This window comes from Anolis carolinensis, chromosome X (genome assembly GCF_035594765.1).
Source record: "Anolis carolinensis isolate JA03-04 chromosome X, rAnoCar3.1.pri, whole genome shotgun sequence".
In the NCBI taxonomy this organism is placed as follows: Eukaryota; Metazoa; Chordata; class Lepidosauria; order Squamata; family Dactyloidae; genus Anolis; species Anolis carolinensis.
This window is the reverse complement of record NC_085847.1, coordinates 3,386,006-3,405,000: the sequence shown is the minus strand read 5'-3', so window position 1 is coordinate 3,405,000 and position 18,995 is coordinate 3,386,006. Positions and strand designations below refer to the sequence as shown.

The following is an 18,995-nucleotide window of genomic DNA, read 5'->3' as shown; positions in this document are numbered from 1 at the left end:
TCATAAAACCCGCATGGAAAAGCATTGATGGGATCGGGAAGGACAGGGAGCCTGAACGCCCGCATAACCGTCTTTCCTGACAACACATCACCAAGATGAGTTAAAAATAGACTTTTTTTGCAAAAGAACTCAAGCTGCTGTTTAGAAGTCAGGAAAGAGTGGGGAGCTGGGAAACGCTCCAAGAGGCAGAAATTTCCGCTTGCATGACAGCTGTTGCATCACATAATTACCCGCTCCGGATTCACAGGCCCAGACGGTTCGCTCAAATGACAACAATGTTGTGGTTTTTTCAGGAAAAAAAAATAGCTCCCTATTTATGCTTGAAGAACTCAAAGGATGGGATTCATATATGTGTCTCCACCAGACATGGGAAAACGTGGGCCCTCCAGGTGTTTTGGACTCCAACTCCCACAATTCCTAACAGCCTACCGGCTGTTAGGAATTGTGGGAGTTGGAGTCCAAAACACCTGGAGGGACAAAGTTGGACCATGCCTGGTCTACACTGATGATATAATGTGATTTCAAATGGCTGAGCCACACTCATTTCTGCTCCTGCTGCATTTCCTAATTGAACTATATTGCAACACTTTCTACGGAAGAGGAAATGGACCGCAATCGTCGCACACCACAACGGCCAAGCAACATCCTTGGCCAACTGCCCGACTTCCAGCTTCCATATCTCCAAAATCTAGGCTCTGGTAGCATCGCAATGGGCCCACAACAAGAAGGGAGACTCAACCAAGAAGCTCCTCCAATTCTCCAGATGGAGATTTGCAATGTTTGGCTACGTTTGCAGACTTCGGTTGCTCCACTAGAGGATGCCCAAGACCATGCGTGGGATGCCGGGCCAGCCTTTCAACCCCGAGGCCTTCCAGAAATAAATACCATCTTGCAGTTTCCTTTTTTTCTCAGCTTGAAGTGAGTTGCATTTTACACCAAGGAGGGCTGGGTACCGCAATCCATTTCGTAGCTTCCACTGAAATCGACTTCCCGTTGGGGCAGGATGAATCCGATTACAAGGCCCGTTTCGTAGAATCCTACAGTTGCAAGAGACCCCAGGGGTCATCAAGTGCAACCCCATGCTTCCATGCAGGAAAAGCACAATCAAAGCACCCCCAACAGATGACCATCCAGCCTCTGTTTAAAGGCCTCTTTCCAGTTCCAAGGGAGTGTCGCCAATGGGAGATTGCCTTTCTCAGAGTCCCAAAGCCATAAAGGATATAGGGCAGGGGTCCCCAAACTAAGGCCCGTGGGCCAGATGCAGCCCTCCAAGTTCATTTAGCTGGCCCCTGTCCTAAACTTTAGACTTAGGGTTGACCTAAGTCTACTTGGTCTTTGGAGGTCCCTTTCCTTACCAATAGTCTTATGAGATTGTCTAGATGGTCTTTGGAGGTCTCTTTCCTTATCTATGGTCTTTTGAGACCATCTAGATGGCTTTTGGAGGTCACTTTCCTTACCTATGGTCCTATGAGACTGTCTAGATGGTCTTTGATGATCCCTTTCCTTACCTATGGTCCTATGAGACCATCTAGATGGCCTCTGAGGGTCCCTTTCCTTATCTATGGTCTTATGAGACCATCTAGATGGCTTTTGGAGATCACTTTCCTTACCTATGGTCCTATGAGACCATCTAGATGGTCTTTGAGGATCCCTTTCCTTATCTATGGTCTTATGAGACTATCTAGATGGTCTTTGGAGGTTGCTTTGCTTACCTATGGTCTTGTGAGATCATCTAGATGCGGCCCCCCAAGATCATTGACCAGGCCTCTGTCCTAAACTTTAGACTTAGGATTGACCTAAGTATGAAATGACTTGAAGGCACACAACAACAACAATCCTAATTTTGGACTATTTCATCCTATTCCGGCCCCCCCAACAGTCTGAGGGATTGTGAATCGGCCCTCCACTTAAAAAGTTTGAGGATCCCTGATATAAGGGAACAGTACGTTACTCATAGAATGCCATATAATGCATTATATGGTCAGTGTAGGATCATGACATGCATTATATGAGAAAGTGACTCTTTCCAGTTCCAAAGTAGCGTCACCAATGGGAGATTGGAATTCTACCGTTTGAAGAGAACCCAAGGGTCATCCAGTCCAACCCTTTTTTGCCAGGAAGGAAAACACCCTAAAAGCCCTCCCAACTGATGCCCGTCCAGCCTCTGCTTAAAAACCACCAGATTTCAAGGCAGGATAGGGTTCTTATGAGGATATAATGAGAATGAGAGGTTTGCTTCTAGAGTGAACTAGACCCAAAACACAATGAAGAATCAATCCAAATCAACTTTTCCTTTGTTGTTGCCGGAGGGCCCAGTGCCAGCGGTCATCTTCGGCAACACCCCAGCAGGCAACCCATGCCAAGCCCGCCATCCCGGCTTCCCGCTGCAGAACAGGGTGGCATTTCTTTTTCTTCTTTCCCGCCATTTGTCAAGGGCGCCGCACGGCTTGGCCTCCCTCCAGCCTCGTCCGTCCAGGAACAAATCCGGGGCCCGAAGCAACACGCAGCCGGTCCCAGAGCCAGAGACATCAAAGTAGGGCCAGTGACAGAAAAGACACGGATCCCCAGGGACCGGGCTCGCGGCACAATGGCGACGCGGGAAGCAAACAGCCCGGCCTTTGTCTCCCAGCCTTGACGGAGCGGAACCTTTATCTCCGGTTTTGACACGTTGGAGTGCAAATCCACGGCCGTCTTATGAATGGGCGGATTATGAGACCCAAACAGGCTGAACGAGCCGTCGGAGGTCCTTCACACAGAGGGAAGTTGGATGTATTTCGAGTCTTTTGAGGACTCGGGATCGAAAGAATAGGGATGATGAGCCATAGTTCACACGAGGTACACAAGAAGTCTTTGACTCAATCCCTGGCTGCCTCTCGGCCACCTAGGAGCCCTCTGGATGTTCTAGACTACAGTAACCATCAGCAGATATCCATCCATTCATATCTTTGGATTCTGCCTCCACGGATTCCACCATCCAGCTTGAAAATATCAGAATCCCAAAAAGCCAATGCAATGAGCTGGAGTCAGGTCATACTGTATATGACCCGAATATAAGCCGAGGCACCTAATTTTACCGTAAGAAAACTGGGAAAACATTGACTCAAGTATAAGCCGAGAGCGGTAAATTTCAGAAATAAAAATAGATATCAATAAAATTACATTAATCGAGGCATCGGTAGGTTAAATGCTTTTTGAATATTTACATAAAACTCTTAATTTAAGGTAAGTCTGTCCAACTCTGATTAAATCATTATTCTCATCTTCTTCAATGTAAATGCCATTATGCATCCTTTTAATAATAATAATAATAATAATGATAATAGAGTAAAATAATAAATGTAATATCAGAGTGAAATAATAAATGTATTAATAATAATAAAAATAGAATAAAATAAATGTAATAGTAACAATAACAATAATAATTATTTTATTTTTATACCCCGCCCCATCTCCCCAAAGGGACTCAGGGCGGTTTACATCAGGCCAAGGCCAGACATCAGACAATATAAAAACATAGCAATAAAACAAATCAATCAACAATAAAACAAATCATAAAACAAGTGAGGTCACATACAATAAATATACTGATAAAATCTTGGGTTGGCTCCAAAAAGAACTGGGCCAAAAGTGCGAGCAAAATAATAAATATAATAATACCAATAAAAATAGAGAAAAATAATAAATGTACCATATATACTCAAGTATAAGCCGACCAGGACCCTTACTTGAGTATAATCAGAGGGGGGCTTTTTCAGTCCTAAAAAGGGCTGAAAAACTCGGCTTATACTCGAGTATATACAGTACTTTTCTTTCTTTCTTTTCTTGGCTTTCACAACCCTGCTAAGAAAGCTCTTGCTCAAGTCAGTTAAGCTCAATGTCAAGAAAGTTCTCTGATCTCTGGAATCGGTGGTTCCTTTTTCAGCAGAGATATTTCTCCATTTTTCATATGCTTAGAACTGCCTGCCAGAAGAACTCGGCAAGAATGCAATCCTGTTGAATGAATGCGGCTGAACACCGCTTTTGTCCAATGCTATGGAATCCTGGGCATTGTAGTTTTACAAGGTCTTGAATGCTGGCGCCGCCCCAAACTACAACCCCCAAGATTGCATAGCATCGAGCCAGGGCAGTTCAGGAGGGATCAAACTATTCTACAGTGTAGATGTATGACGACTAGGAGTGATGTGCCAAAAAAAGGATCTTCCCAAACTCTGCTCAATATTGAACTCCCTGCCCTTTGATTCTAGACTTCCCACGGAAGCTGCGGAAAGAGAGTGATGGATTCAGCAATGAATATTTGGTGCTGTCCAGCAGGCCTCTTCTTCTTCTTTAGGGCTTCTCAAGGAGATGCACCTCCTTTCGAAATTACTTCCCTGGGAGTGCCGCATGAAGAAGAAATGTGTGCCAGTTCGGCCAGTTCCCTGCCCAGGATTAGAGCAAACCATGCCCATTTTTTTCCCTAGGACATGCCATGCCATTCTATTCATCCGGTTGTCTTCTGCCCCACCTTAAGAAAGAAGCAAGAGAAACAGGTCCCATTGGGTTCCTGGCGTGCTTTCTCCATGGACCGCCCTTCCTTGACTTCCTTCTAATGATCTGGGGTGCCATTCTGTATCACAATCAACATTGGGCTCTACCAATGCCCAGCAACACATTCCCATTTGATTCCAGATCCTCTTCAGCGTCCATGAAGGTCCTTGGAGTCATCTTAAGGACTCCTTTCTCCCTTCTCCAGCTCGCTTCCTTCTCTGCCTGGACCTCTAAGAAAGACTCCCTTAGGACATCTCCATTGAAACCTTCTGGCCACAAGGAGAGGCGGGTTGTTGTTGTTATTGTTATTCTGAAAGTATTATTATCCTAGATCAGTGATTCCCAAAGTGAGCGCTACCGCCCCCTGGTGGGCGCTGCAGAAATCCAGGAGGGCGGTGACGGCACCTATTAGGACACGGGGGAGGAGCTAGAAGAGTGGGTGTGGCTTCTTCCCAAGAGCCCAAGACAGGGCTGAGAATCAATACCTCTCCTGAGGCGTTTGTTGGGACACAGAGGGCGGAGCTAAGGAAGGGGGTGGGGCCTCCTTCCAAGAGCCCAAGACAGGGCTGAGCCTCTATATTTCTCCTGAGAGGCCTTTTAGGGCTAAAGGGCGGGGCTAGGGGCGGGGCCTCTTCCCAAGAGTCTCTGCATACTCCCCTGAGGCGCTTGTTAGAACACGGGGGTGGGGTATGGAGGTTCCGCCCCCTCATCTAGCCCCGCCTCCTGTGTCCTGGCAGACGCCACAGGACAAGGATAGAAGCTCAGCCCTGCCTCAGAGCTCGTAACTCTGCCCATCCCAGTCCTGGCCGCCCAGAAGGAGCCACTGCAGAACAAACAAACATACATAATTTCCACTTTATTAATGAAAGGCATGATCCGTCTCCTCCTCTGACACCTCTCTTTCTCTCAATGTGGGTCCTGCTTTCTGTCCCCATCAAACCCCTTCCTTCCATTTCTCCTCCCTTCCCGGTGGAAAGTTTCCTTGCCGCCACATTTCTCTATACAGGTTTAAGAGTATGGAAAAATTTTCCGCGCATCGACCAGCCAGAAACATACAAAACACACACAGATCCCGGCACATGGCAAGATCTCAGGGCACACCATTTCTTGCAAGCAAGGAAGAAAGAGAAGCATTCAAACCTGGCTGGGAATGCCTCCCGCACTATTTCCTGGTCATGGGCAGGCAATGCCAGGAAAATTTGGAGCATCCTGGAGCAGAAAATAATATACCAGTAATAATAATTATAAATTATTTATTTTAATCCCACTTTTCTCCCATGGGTGCTGTGGATGCACGAGTCATAAAGTATTATTATTATTAATAATGATTATTATTATTATTACTTATTATTAATTATTTATTTTTATTCCACTTTTCTCCCATGGGTGGGATTTAAAGCAGCGTACTGTACTATCATTATGAAGAAAAGAATAACTAACTAGGTATTGCTAACGTTTGCACTCTGAAGGGGAAAGGTTCACAGAGCAAGAGCGGAATCACATAGTTTTCCCAGTGCTATTAAGTTGCAAATCCCAGTATGTTGTATCATGATTTGTGGCTGCTGGGACTTGCAATAGAAAAGAGATCTGCTCAGCCCTGGGCTAGATAGACAAATAAATGTGCCAGGTGTGCAGCAGCTTCCTAAAAAGGCCAAGAAAACTCTTGCAACTCTGAGACGCTGATTTCGATGTGGGCTTTCTGGGGAAAGAGGATGTCACCAGAGTCACAGAGACGTCGCAATCAAAACAAGTCTTTTCACAAATGTCAAAGAAATCGGTCAAACACAGAGCCTATTAGACAAGACAGCGAAAGCGTGCAGCTCGAAGGGATGCGACAGTTCAAGGCGGCAAACGCAATCGGCACCGTCCCGCACGAGACCCAGCGCAACGGAGTGGAAACGGACGGGGCGAACGAGATCGCCTTCGGGACAGAGGACGGGGAAACCGAACGCATTGCTAGAGGGGCAATGCCACAGGTGGGCTTCCAAGCGGGTCCTTTCGAAGCTCTATGCGCAACCACGGCACGGATGGCACCAAATGGGAAGTGACAGAATCGGGCCAGCGAGGAAGAACGCAAAGGTGTCGGGCATCACATCTCAAGCACCCGTTTGAAGGGTTTAGCTGGCAAAGGGTGCAACTGTGGCAGCAAAGTGCAACCAACTCAAACTCAGACCCTGGCGCAACTCCATTTATGTATTTCGATGCGGCCTTTCTCCAACCCCAACAAGGCTGTCTAAAGAGTTGTGGGCTTCAAACTAGTCTATTCCGACTTTACAAGTCCCAAAAGAAACATTCTCAAAGTTTAACCCAATAAACAGAAGAAGCCAAGATTTAAATCCCAAAACATCCTCAAAGGATCAATTGCCAAAGAGTCAATCCATCCTGCCTCAAAGTGGCCACTAGTTCATTCCGGTTCGGTTTTTAGACGTGCCTGTGTCCCGTCGGGGTGAAATTTGGCCCTTTCCTACATTTGCTCCCTCCTGGAACAATCTAACTGCAACCTAGCTCTATTTCATGCAAAATATTGAGGAGTGGTAACCATTCAGAGCCGTTAACTTTATAAAAGACCCGCCCCAGTGAACTTAATCAACTCACTGGCCGTTATTTTAGGATTCTCCTCATTGCAGGGCATTCTCATGATACTCTCTAAACCAGTATCTATGGCCTCTTGTTTACCCGGGTGACAAATCCTTCCCTTTACTGTCCTCGGCCCCCAATCGAGATGTTTGGAGCCAAGCCGCAATTCAAACCCAGCCTTGGCACCAGAGGCCTGGTACTGGCTGTAGCCTGCAAGCAGCTGTCCCAAAGGCCGGGCCTCGCGGCCTCCGAAAAACAAGCCCGGCTTTCACAAGTGGCCAAGGCTCGAGATAATACCGCCATGGCACACAGCCCGCCATAGCCTCATCCCGCTCCCCAGCAAAGAGAAAGAAAGCCAGGGAAGGAGAACTCGGAGATCCTTTCCGACCAGGCTTTGTTGGTTTTCAACAGCTTTTTGGTGTGAAATCAAAGCTTCGGAGGGTTCCCAAGGATGGGCACGCAGCATGGCAGGGCGAAGGGAGAGATGACAACTTTGGCTTGGCTAGATCCCATACGGCAGAACGTCCCAAATGTTTCAGATTGGTGACACGCTTTGGAGACATGTATCAGTGTCACTAGCAAGCCAGAGGTGATACCAACCCTTTAGAAGATATATATATAAAATAATATCATGTTTAAGCTTCATATACTGTAATATTTACTGTGTAAATAAGGAGCACAATTACTCCACTTTTGTAGTGACTGAATCTCTCTGAAATCAAAGCTGAGTGGCCATCTGTTGGGAGGGCTTTGTCTGTGTCGTCCTTAATGGTATAAGTGGAATGGACTAGTTGCCTTTTGGGGATTCCTTCCAACTCTAGTGAAGTATAGACTGCTTGCGATCTGGTAGATTCTCCTTCTCTGGATGTATTTGAACTGAGGTTGGATGGCCATCTGTCAGGAGGGTTTTGACTGTGTCTGGGTTCACCCTTCTCTGGTGTGACGGTCAATTGGGGAAAGTATCTGCTCATCATAAGAGTCCCTCAAGGAATGTCCAAAAATGCTGGTGGCTGGGTTCGAGCCAGAACGGCAAAGCGGTCCTGGTGGTTTTTCACTCGAGGCAGGTCTTTTGTAGACTTAATGGCTCTTAGTGGCTGACTGAAGATGAAACTGCCTCTGGATACTTTCCTTGAAAGTAGGTGTGCATATGTTCCTATGGACTCTCCTTCAGGTTGCCTCCCATCCAAATATTAACCAAGGCTGACCCTGCTTAGCATCCCCAAAAAGTCGGTATATCTAGTATCTTTAGCCCACTATGATGCTGAAAATCCTGTTGGTGTCTTACACAACACATGAGAAATTCTCAGAACCCTAAAATGTTCTTGAGACTGAAATTGCCTTTTGATAGCAAACCAGACAAGTTGCATGCCCAATCTATGCTTCCAGAGGGAAAAACACACACCGCAACAACAGTCAAATCACATTTCCTCCTGTATTTCAAGGCTAAACACGAAAAGACATTAATATACATTTTTTTTTTAAAATAGCCACGTTCACATGGGAATCACTCGGCGCAAGAGGAACTCCCTATCCAAACACACAAGATATTTTTTTCATACATTTTCCATCTCCAAAAGGCTGTGTTTGCGCTTCGAGTAAATCAAATCCTGACCTTTTGTGCCTTTCTCTGCACCACCAACAAAAACAAAATCTCATTTTTTCATCTAGCTTGGCAATGCCGGTTTGCCTTTATGTCCAGCTACAAATAACCACAATTAATTCTTTTTTCTAAGATGGTGGCTATATCTACACACTGTGGAATTCATGCAGTTTGACACCACTTTCACTGCTATGGTTCAACCCTATAGTAGCCTGGCAGTTGCAGTTTGGTGTAAAACTACAACTCCAGATTCCGTGGCACGTAAAGTGGCATCAAATTGAATTAATTCGACAGTGTAGATGCACCCTATGTTACATTACTATGGTACGTGCATCAATTATCTCAATCTGGGCCCAGTTAGCAGGCCATAACAATGGAAACAAGTAGGGGGAAAGAGAGAGATATGTGGGGAATACTGACATTTCCTTCTTTGCAAAGGGCTAGATTCTTGGCAAAGACCCCGGCGCATGTTCAGAAGCCCCTTTTCCCTCCCAGAAGGCCATTTCATCCATTTGTCGCATGAATAATTGACAAGGAGGGAGACCCGCTGGCGTCTCGGCGGTGCCATTCAAAAGGCTTGGATAAGCAGACTCCCAGGCGAAGAGACGGGTCTCGGCTGACGTGGAAAAAAGGCCGGAATCAGACCTTGCCGAGGTGCTTTGGGGGGCACAGAAGAGGGGGCGGAAGGGGGAGCGTTGCCCCCTCACCAGTGCCATCTGTCGCCGAGGATGGAGCCATGGGGACAGATGTGCAAGACGTGAACTCGGCTGACCTGATCTGCCTAAGAGCCCAAATGTTGTCTGCTTCGGACGACTCCAAAACCGGTGCAGATTGCATTCTGGAAACCGAGCAAAGCCACTTTCCTAAAGGCCTGGCGGGAGAAACAGCATTGACAAAGTGATCAATCCAAATGAAAATTTGTTTTGGAACCTCAAAAAATGTTTCGGACTCAAAACAAACCCAGGGATGCTGCAGAGGAAGGTGTTAAGTTTTCCCAGCAGCAGCTGACATTGAGATTCTGATCTGTTGTCGAAGGCTTTAATGGCCGGAACCAATATTGTGCAATATTCCCCTGTCTTCTGAGTGTTCTGAGTTTTTATTGACTCTCCTCACATGAAACAATCAGGGCCAGATAATTTATTTATTTTCAGTATTTATATTCCGCCCTTCTTTCTCACCCCGAAGGGGACTCAGGGCAGATCACATTATGTACATATAGGGCAAACATTCAATGCCCATAAACACATCGAACTGAGACAGAGACAGACAGACGCAGAGGCAATTTAACCTTCTCCTGAGGGGATGTTTGATTCTGGCCACAAGGGGGAGCAGCTGCTTCATCATCCACTCTGATGGCACTTCATCACTTCCTCATTCCAACCTTGTAAATTAGTTAAACTTGCCTCCCCACTTTTTATAAGTGGTACCTTATTTCCTACTTGATAGATGCAACTATCTTTCGGGTTTGCTAGGTCAGCAACGAGCAGGGGCTATATTTTATTTTTAATTGACGGGTGCTCACCCCGCCACGGGCTGCCCTCGAACTCATGACCTCATGGTCAGAGTGATTTATTGCAGCAGCTGTTTACCAGCCTGCGCCACAGCCCGGCCCCACCTCCCAAGATTCACCCAGGCAGGAAGCAGCCAGGCTTTGAAGCTGCTTGGCTTTGAAGCTGCTTCCCTATTGATGGTAGCACCTTTTAACTATCTTGTTTACAATACGCACTCACTGCACCTTACCCAGTTCGTTTTATCCTTTTCACTTGGGTGCCAAATCCATGTTTTTATGATGTGTATTATTTTTATATTTTAAAATGTTCATTTTAATTTTCGTGTTGTAATTTTTGATGTTGTTTTATTTTGCTTTGTTTGTTTTTATCCAGGCTCGGCCCCATGTAAGTCGCCCCAGTCCCCTAGGGGAGATGGAGGCGGGATATAAAAATAAAGTATTATTATTCAATGCTAATCAAGCTCGCCAATGGCTATTCACACTTGCCTTCAACAAGAAAGAACCCTAGACATCATTCCACAGGAATATAATCCCCACTTGCCTAGTTTCCAACAGACATCACAACCTCTGAGGATGCCTGCCATAGATGTGGGTGAAATATCAGGAGGGAATGCTTCTAGAACATGACCAGACAGCCCTGAAAACTCACAGCAACCCAGATTCTGATCTGTTACATCTTCTTTTTGTGCAAACGAGGCGTCCATCCCGTCTTGTTTGCTGAATCAAACCTTCCAATGCCAGGAGACGGAAACATCAGATCTCCGTTTGGATTGCGGCCTTGGCTGATCGTCCAAGGCAAGGGCGGAGAAGCGCTTTCATGCAGCCCAAGGGCCGGATTCGGTTTCGGAGATGTACTCCGGGGGAGCCCACACCCAACAACGAAAGGGTGGGACCCCAAATTCCAGCAAATGTCATATCATCAGGAACTGAGCCCGGGGAGAAAAAGCATTCCAGCCCTTTGGGTAGCTATTTGTAGAAGGGGGAGCCTGTCTGTGTAAGTGGAAACCCCAGCCACATACACACATACAGAATTTCACCTTTATTATATGTATATAGATAAAGATTTCCCACCGCAATAGGAGCTGTATTTTATTAGGTCCTAATTATCTATGCACTTAATTCATCATTTTATTCTTGCATAGCTGCTCCAGTCTCCACCTATGTGGTGGTTGACTGATATTAACTATTATAGTATTCTCGTTTTACTTTGTATTACTGTTTTTATCTTTTGATACTGTGAATTGTATTTATATTGTTGTTTATTTTGGTCGATTATGTTGTTCAGGCCTTTGCCCCATGTGAGCCACCCCAAGTCCGCACAGGGAGATGGTGGCAGGGTATAAATAAAATTATTATTATTATTATAAACACAACAGGATGAGTCCACAGCAGATACTCTGCTGGCTGTTGTATTGGATCACATGTCGGACACTTCCCAATTTATTATTATTATTATTATTATTATTATTATTATTATTATTTGAAACACAACAGGATGAGTCCACAGCAGACACTATGCTGGCTGTTGTATTGGATCACACGTCGGACACTTCCCAATTTATTATTATTATTATTATTATTATTATTATTATTATTATTATTATTATTTGAAACACAACAGGATGAGTCCACAGCAGACACTACGCTGGCTGTTGTATTGGATCCCACGTCGGACACTTCCCAATTATTATTATTATTATTTGAAACACAACAGGATGAGTCCACAGCAGGCACTCTGCTGGCTGTTGTACTGGATCCCACGTCGGACACTTCCCAAGTGTCTAGGACTGTGTGATGTATCGGTGAATAATGCGTGCAAATCCCAGTAAGGTGCCCTTCTGCAGCTGGCAGATGGTAATTTTGTCAGCTCTGATTGTGTTTAAGTGCAGGCCAAAGTCTTTAGGCACTGCACCCAGTGTGCCCATCACCACTGGCACCACCTTGACTGGCTTGTGCCAGAGTCTTTGCAATTCGATCTTTAAATCCTCATATCATGTCAGCTTTTCCAGTTGTTTTTCTTCAATCCTGCTGTCCCCTGGGATTGCAACATCGACAATCCATACTTTGTTTTCTTAACACGATCGTGAGGTCAGTATTGTGCTCCAAAACTCTGCCTTATTATTAATAATTATTAATTATTATTAATAATAATAATTATTAATAATAATAATAATAATAATAATAATAATAAATTTGAAACACAACAAGATGAGTCCACAGCAGACACTCTGCTGGCTGTTGAATTGGATCACACGTCGGACACTTCCCAAGTGTCTAGGACTGCGTGATGTATTATTATTATTATTATTATTATTATTATTATTATTATTATTAAGCTGGCCTGTAGCCCTCTCAATGCTCCGCAAAGCTCCAGCAAAGGGATGCCAATGGGGTCAGCATTTGGCAATGGTTCCTTCCACCCAAACATGGAGAAGATCCCCACCAGGGACTCTCGCTGGGAAGCCTTGGAGGCATGTTGCCTTGGAGTCCTTCCCAAAGGACACTGCGTCGAGCTGAACCCAGGTGTCAAGTGGAAGCTGAGGTTAGACAAGTTCCTTTTAAAAGAACAATACAGACTACAGCTTCCAGGAGTTCCCAGCTAGCAGAAAAGACACCTCGATCAAAGCCTACCTTATGAAGAAGACTTGTGTCCAAAGCACAATGTCTCCGTTCAGTTGGAGGTTGTTGACATGCTCGCTGTGCATCCGCTTGTGCACTGATGGGCTGCAGGGCATAATCAAAAATGCCCGAGACATTCAGGTGGGAATTGGAGTCGCTCTCTTTTCGGTTCGTGAGCGTCATTTCCGTGCGTTTTCCCATGGCAATGATCCAGTTCAACTATGACCCCCCCACCACACACACACACTGATATTTACAACCACGAGACGACAACCTCAAGGACCGACGCACCCATTCTTTCCGCCGATAATGCCACTCTGTGGATAAGCCATCGCACAGACGGATTCACAGATGGTCCTCATAAAGGGCAATCCGGCAATTCAACGTTACGGCGAGTGGGCAGATCTTAGAGGGGGGGAAAGGAGCGCCAGAGAGAGACAGATGCCGGACCTTTGCCTATTCATGAGCCACAGCGAAATAGGATGCGCTGGAGGAGATGCAGACAGAACCAGTTGGGAAAACTGGATCGACTTTAATCATAGAATCCTGGAGTTGGAAGAGACCTGGTGGGCCATTCAGTCCAACCCCATTCTTCCAAGAAGCAAGAAAATCACCATCAAACCACCCCCGACAGATGGCCATCCAGCCTCTGTTTCAAAGCCTCCACCACACTCTGGGACAGAGAGAGAGTTCCATTGCTGAACAGAGTTAGGAAGTTCTTCCTCATGTTCATTGGAATCTCCTTTCTGGTAGTTTGAAGTCATTTTTCCATTGTGTCCTAGTCTCCAGGACAGCAGAAAACAAAACAACACAGTGACTTGAATGCAGACGGTCGTACATTTATGAACGGCCTGGGAAAGACAATGGTTCCTACACTTCCCATCATTCCCAGGAATCATCTCTGAGACTCAGGGATGCAAGCACCCCAAGTACACAACACAAACAGAGATCCGTGGCAAGGATGCTCATAGAGAGCTCGCAACCCTTGCTTGAAGAGCCCAGATGCATGGCGTTGCTTAGCTACAAGGCCTGGGATGCAGCCGCCAAAAAGCGCCTTCCACCTCCAGCGAGGCTGGCCGGGCCTATTCTTAGAGCCGCGGCTTCAGGTTTCTTTGCCAAGGTGCAAAGGCAGCCCTGGCGTCACAGCCGGCACGTCTCGCGTTACAGAAGGAAGGGGACGGCAGCACCAAAGTCCCAGAGACAGCAGAACACTATAACCGATCAAATACAGGACCCAATACAGTCTCACCACATCTAGATCTCTGGGAACCCCATCCCAAACAATTGCTAGCACTGGAAAGAAGAGAGTTCAGACTAAGCAGGAGAGGATTTATGGGGAGAAGAACGGAGAAATTGGTTCATTTCAGGCCCTCAAAAGACAATTGTTTGGAGGGAGAGTTGATACAGCTTGCATTCAATTCATTCATTGGCTGGCACCAGGGGCTGGGTTGCAGTTCCAGTGGGGAGAAAACAGAGTAGATCCCATAAGACGAATATTGCAGTGGGGACGGCACATAAACTGGCAAACCCATCGTCCTCTGCTTGTCATTGGATTCCAATTCCCATCAATCCCAGGAGATAGGAGCAGTACTTTGCCAATATTGGGGAGGTAGACAATTCCCTAGCCCTGCTATGAAGCTGTCTCCTCCAACACCAGACGCCTGAGGCTGATGTCTCATTCAACCCATTCATTGCACTCTTTTTTCCAAAGTCTTCAAAGCAGCATTGGCCATATTAAAATCTAAAAACAGCAGAACTCCAGACATGAAACAATCAGGGCAGGCTAACACCTTCCAACAAAGGATTCCCCCCAGGCCGGAAGCAGCCAGGCTTTGAATCTGCAATGCTAATCAAGGTGATCAATTGCAACATTTCACACTTGCCTCAAACAAACAACATTTCTTGGTCCCATCCTGGACATCATTCCACAGATACATAAACCCAACTTGCCTATTTTCCGACAGACTTCACAACCTGTGCCTGCCATAGATGTGGGCAAAACGTCAGGAGAGAATGCTTCATGGCCAAACAGTATGGAAAACTCACCCAAACCAAGTCTGGCAAAATCAACAAAGAATCTGGTATCGCCTTAAATCCTAATGCATTCCTAACTTTGAATGGGGATGATGGAAGGCACAGTTCAACACATCTGGAGAGGAAAGGCTTGTTGTTACTGGAAATAATGATGGCTGCATCCACTCTATAGCCATTTGGCCCCACTGTCACTGCCAGGGCTCGTGGCTGTGGAATGCTGGGATGTGTAGTTTAGTGAGACACTTACTTTCAGGAGAGTATAAATACCACAACGAACTACAAATCCCAGAATTTGAAGTGGGGCCAACTCTGCAGCGTGGATGATATCTATATATCTACAATGCCAACTAACCAACTAACCAACTGACCGACTGCCCAGTTCACTAACACCGAGAGTAACCGCAAAAAGGAAAACCAAACCCAGGCAGCTGGGAGACACATGATTTTGCCAAGTATTCATAAGCTGGTTGGGACTTGGATGGGAGACGAACAGGAAATGCCAGGGAATATTTCAGAGGACGGCGTTTGCAAAGCCTCCCATGAAAACCCTACGAAATCAATGGGGTCGCCATAGGTTGAGGTTTTTTTTGTTTTCAATGTTTTTATGGGTTTTAACTGGAATTTTAATAATAATAATAATCCTAAACACTTGGGAAGTGTTCAACTTGTGATTTTGTGATACGAAATCCAGCATATAGATCTCGTTTGCTGTGTCATACCATGTTTTTGTGTCACTACTACTACTAATAATAATAATCCTAAATAATAATAATAGTCCTAAACACTTGGGAAGTGTTCGACTTGTGATTTTGTGATACGAAATCCAGCATATATATCTCGTTTGCTGTGTCATACCATGTCTTTGTGTCACTAATAATAATAATTATTATTATTATTTATATCAGGAGGCTCTGGTGGCCTAGGGGATAAAAGCCTTGTGACCTGAAGGTTGGGTTGCTGACCTGAAGGCTGCCAGGTTCGAATCCCACCTGGGGAGAGCGCGGATGAGCTCCCTCTATCAGCTCCAGCTCCATGCGGGGACATGAGAAAAGCCTCCCACAAGGATGGTAAAACATCAAAACATCTGGGCGTCCCCTGGGCAACGTCCTTGCCGACGGCCAATTCTCTCACTCCAGAAGCAACTCAGGTTGCTCCTGACACGAAAAAAAGTAATTATATCCCGTTTTTCTCCCTCACAGGACCCATATTAAAATCACATAAATAGGAGTACATCAATAATCTCTATATATATAAGGGTAATGAATTTCGGCCTAGGACAAAACAACAAAACTACACATCCCAGAAACACTAAACATGGCAGCACAACCCCTCATCCATGCCTCTACGTTCATACAACAAAAAGAAAAGAAAAATAAAGTCCTAATTAGAGGGAGAGGAATAATTGTTTTTATCCAATTGCTGCCAGTTAGAAGGCTAAGCTCTGTCCACTTGGTCTCCTAGCAACCCACTCAGCCCAGGGGACAGGCAGTTAGGCCTCACTTAGGCCTCTTCCACACTGCCTATAAAATACAGATTATCAGATTTGAACTGGATTATATGACAGTGTAGACTCAAGGCCCTTCCACACAGCTATATAACCCATTTATAATGGACATAATGTCAGGGGAAAACCTTTACCCTTTACATTAACTACCACCAATTCCTCAATACTTTATTTCCCATACCACCAGACTTCGCCACAGCAACGCGTGGCCGGGCACAGCTAGTACAGTAGAGTCTTATCCAACATTCACTTATCCAACGTTCTGGATTATCCAACACATTTCTGTAGTCAATGTTTTCAATACATCGTGATATTTTGGTGCTAAATTCGTAAATACAGTAATTACTACGTAGCATTACTGCATATTGAACTACCTTTTCTGTCAAATTTGTTGTATAACATGATGTTTTGGTGCTTCATTTGTAAAATCATAACATAATTTGGTGTTTAATAGGCTTCTCCTTAATCTCTCCTTGTTATCCAACATATTCGCTTATCCAACATTCTGCCAGCCTGTTTATGTTGGATAAGTGAGACTCTACTGTATAAGCATAATAGGATAAACAGATTAAGAAAAACAACTACAGTATACATTCAAGTTCATGAGGCATCCGATAGCGACATCTATTGCACTCTTCCCAATCAGTGGCTCTGGGTCCTTCAGGTTTGGACTCCAACTCCCAGAAGCCTCAGCTGCGTGGGCCAATGGGGAGGGATCCTGGGGGATGGAGTCGACAACATCTCAAACATTAGCCAGGTGTTGGATAGGGACTCCATTTCCCAGAAGCCCTCCCCATTGGCAGGCGCGGCTGAGGCTTCTGGGAAATGAAGTCCCAAAGCCCTGAGGAGGAGAGGAAGGATGAAGAGAAGGCATCTTTACCTGTTTTTCTTCTGGGAGGAGGATGGAGCCGTCAGGGAAGGAGCGGGAAGCCATATCCAGGAAAAGGGAGGCAGCCAGGAGGAGAAAGCGAAGAGCGAAGGAAGGAAGGAAGGAAGAAGATGGTTTAGATGCGAAGAAAGGCGTCCAAAAAGGCGCTCTCCCCCCAACTCGGACCCAGTCCCGGCGCTTACCTGGGTTGACGAGCTTGTTTTTGTAGCGGATGGCGGTGCTCATCTTGAGGCAAAGCGAGCGCAGGCGACTGCGGCAGCAAGAAAGGCGAGCAGGGAGGGAGAGAAGCCCATCAAAACCGTGGGGTGGGCGGAGCCTGTAGCGGGCTCGGCCCCGCCCACCCTCCGCGCCCCGTCCTGATTGGCCCCGCTCTGGACCAGCCGAGGAGGCTCCTCCCCCTCGCCCCTTGAGTGAGCCCACGCGCAGCACAATTAAACCCCAGGCACCATCAAACCCCTCCCGACAGACGGCCATCTATTCTCCTTACAAAAACTCCAAACTGAGTGTTTAATACTTTGCATCCCATTTCATATCATGTTCATCATTTTGTTGCTATGACTGTCTGACCATGTCCCTGAAGCATTCCCTCCTGACGTTTCGCCCACATCTATGGCAGGCATCCTCAGAGGTCTGTTGGAAACGAGGCAAGTGGGGTTTATATATCTCCAGGGTGGGAGAGAGAACTCTTTGTCTGTTGGAAGCAAATGTGACCAGCTTGATTGGCACTGAATAGCCTTGCAGATTCAAAGCCTGGCTGCTTCCTGCCTGTTGGAAGCAAATGTGACCAGCTTGATTGGCACTGAATAGCCTTGCAGATTCAAAGCCTGGCTGCTTCCTGCCTGTTGGAAGCAAGTGTGACCAGCTTGATTGGCACTGAATAGCTTTGCAGATTCAAAGCCTGGCTGCTTCCTTCCTGTGGGGAATCCTTTGTTAGGAGGTGTTAGCTGGCCCTGATTAATTCATGTCTGGAATTCTTATTTTTTCTGAGTGTTGCTCTTATAATAATAATAACACGAAATCCAGCATATCTTGTTTGCTGTGTCATACAATGTTGTTGTGTCAATAATAATGATGATGATGATGATTTTGTGATACGAAATCCAGCATACAGATCTCATTTGCTGTGTCATGCTATGTCTTTGTGTCATAATAATAATAATAATAATATTTATTTATATACAGCCCTATCTCATTATTATTATTATTATTATTATTATTATTATTATTATTTTGATATTCAGTGAAGTAGTTGTGGCATTGAATGTTTGCCATTGATATGTATGTTAACCTCCCTGAGTCCCTCTACGGAAATAAAGTTTGTGTTGTTGTTGTTGTTGTTGTTGTTGTTGTGTTCATTTTCACAGTTTCCTTTTTTCTGTTGAAATTGTCCACATGCTTGTGGTTGTGGGTGAACTACAACTCCCAGAAAGGAAAATCAGTTCCCTCCAAACCCCTCCAGTAATGCAATTTCGGCATATCAGGTCTGTGTGCCAAGTTTGGTCCAGATCCATCATGGTTTGGGTTCATAATATTGCAATATAGTGGTATAGTACAATATAGTAATATATAATGCTGATATTGTGCTATGCTATAATGTAATAAAATATGACATTAATATTTTAATGTAATACAATATAATAATAATACACTATTATAACTGTATATTTATATCACGTGTAATATTACTAATAATATTGCAATATAGTGGTATAGTACAATATAGTATATATAATTA

At 45.3% G+C, this 18,995-nt stretch overlaps 1 protein-coding gene across 2 annotated transcripts in view; it reads right to left on the bottom strand.

The window, feature by feature from the left end:
- septin5 (septin 5) overlaps positions 1-17,749 on the bottom strand; it is a 41,782-nt gene extending 24,033 nt beyond the window's left edge. Inside the window, exons 1-2 of one of the 2 annotated variants that reach the window (XM_008117367.3) lie at positions 17,443-17,749; positions 17,252-17,262 (exon numbers count right to left, since the gene is read on the bottom strand). In XM_008117367.3, the coding sequence (XP_008115574.2) occupies positions 17,252-17,262; positions 17,443-17,734 (303 nt within the window). In that variant the 5' untranslated portion in view covers positions 17,735-17,749. Of the gene's footprint in view, positions 1-12,845; positions 13,032-17,251; positions 17,263-17,442 lie in introns of those variants that run through there. The other variant, XM_062958342.1, reaches the window with a different exon arrangement.
- Positions 17,750-18,995: the final 1,246 nt, after the last annotated feature.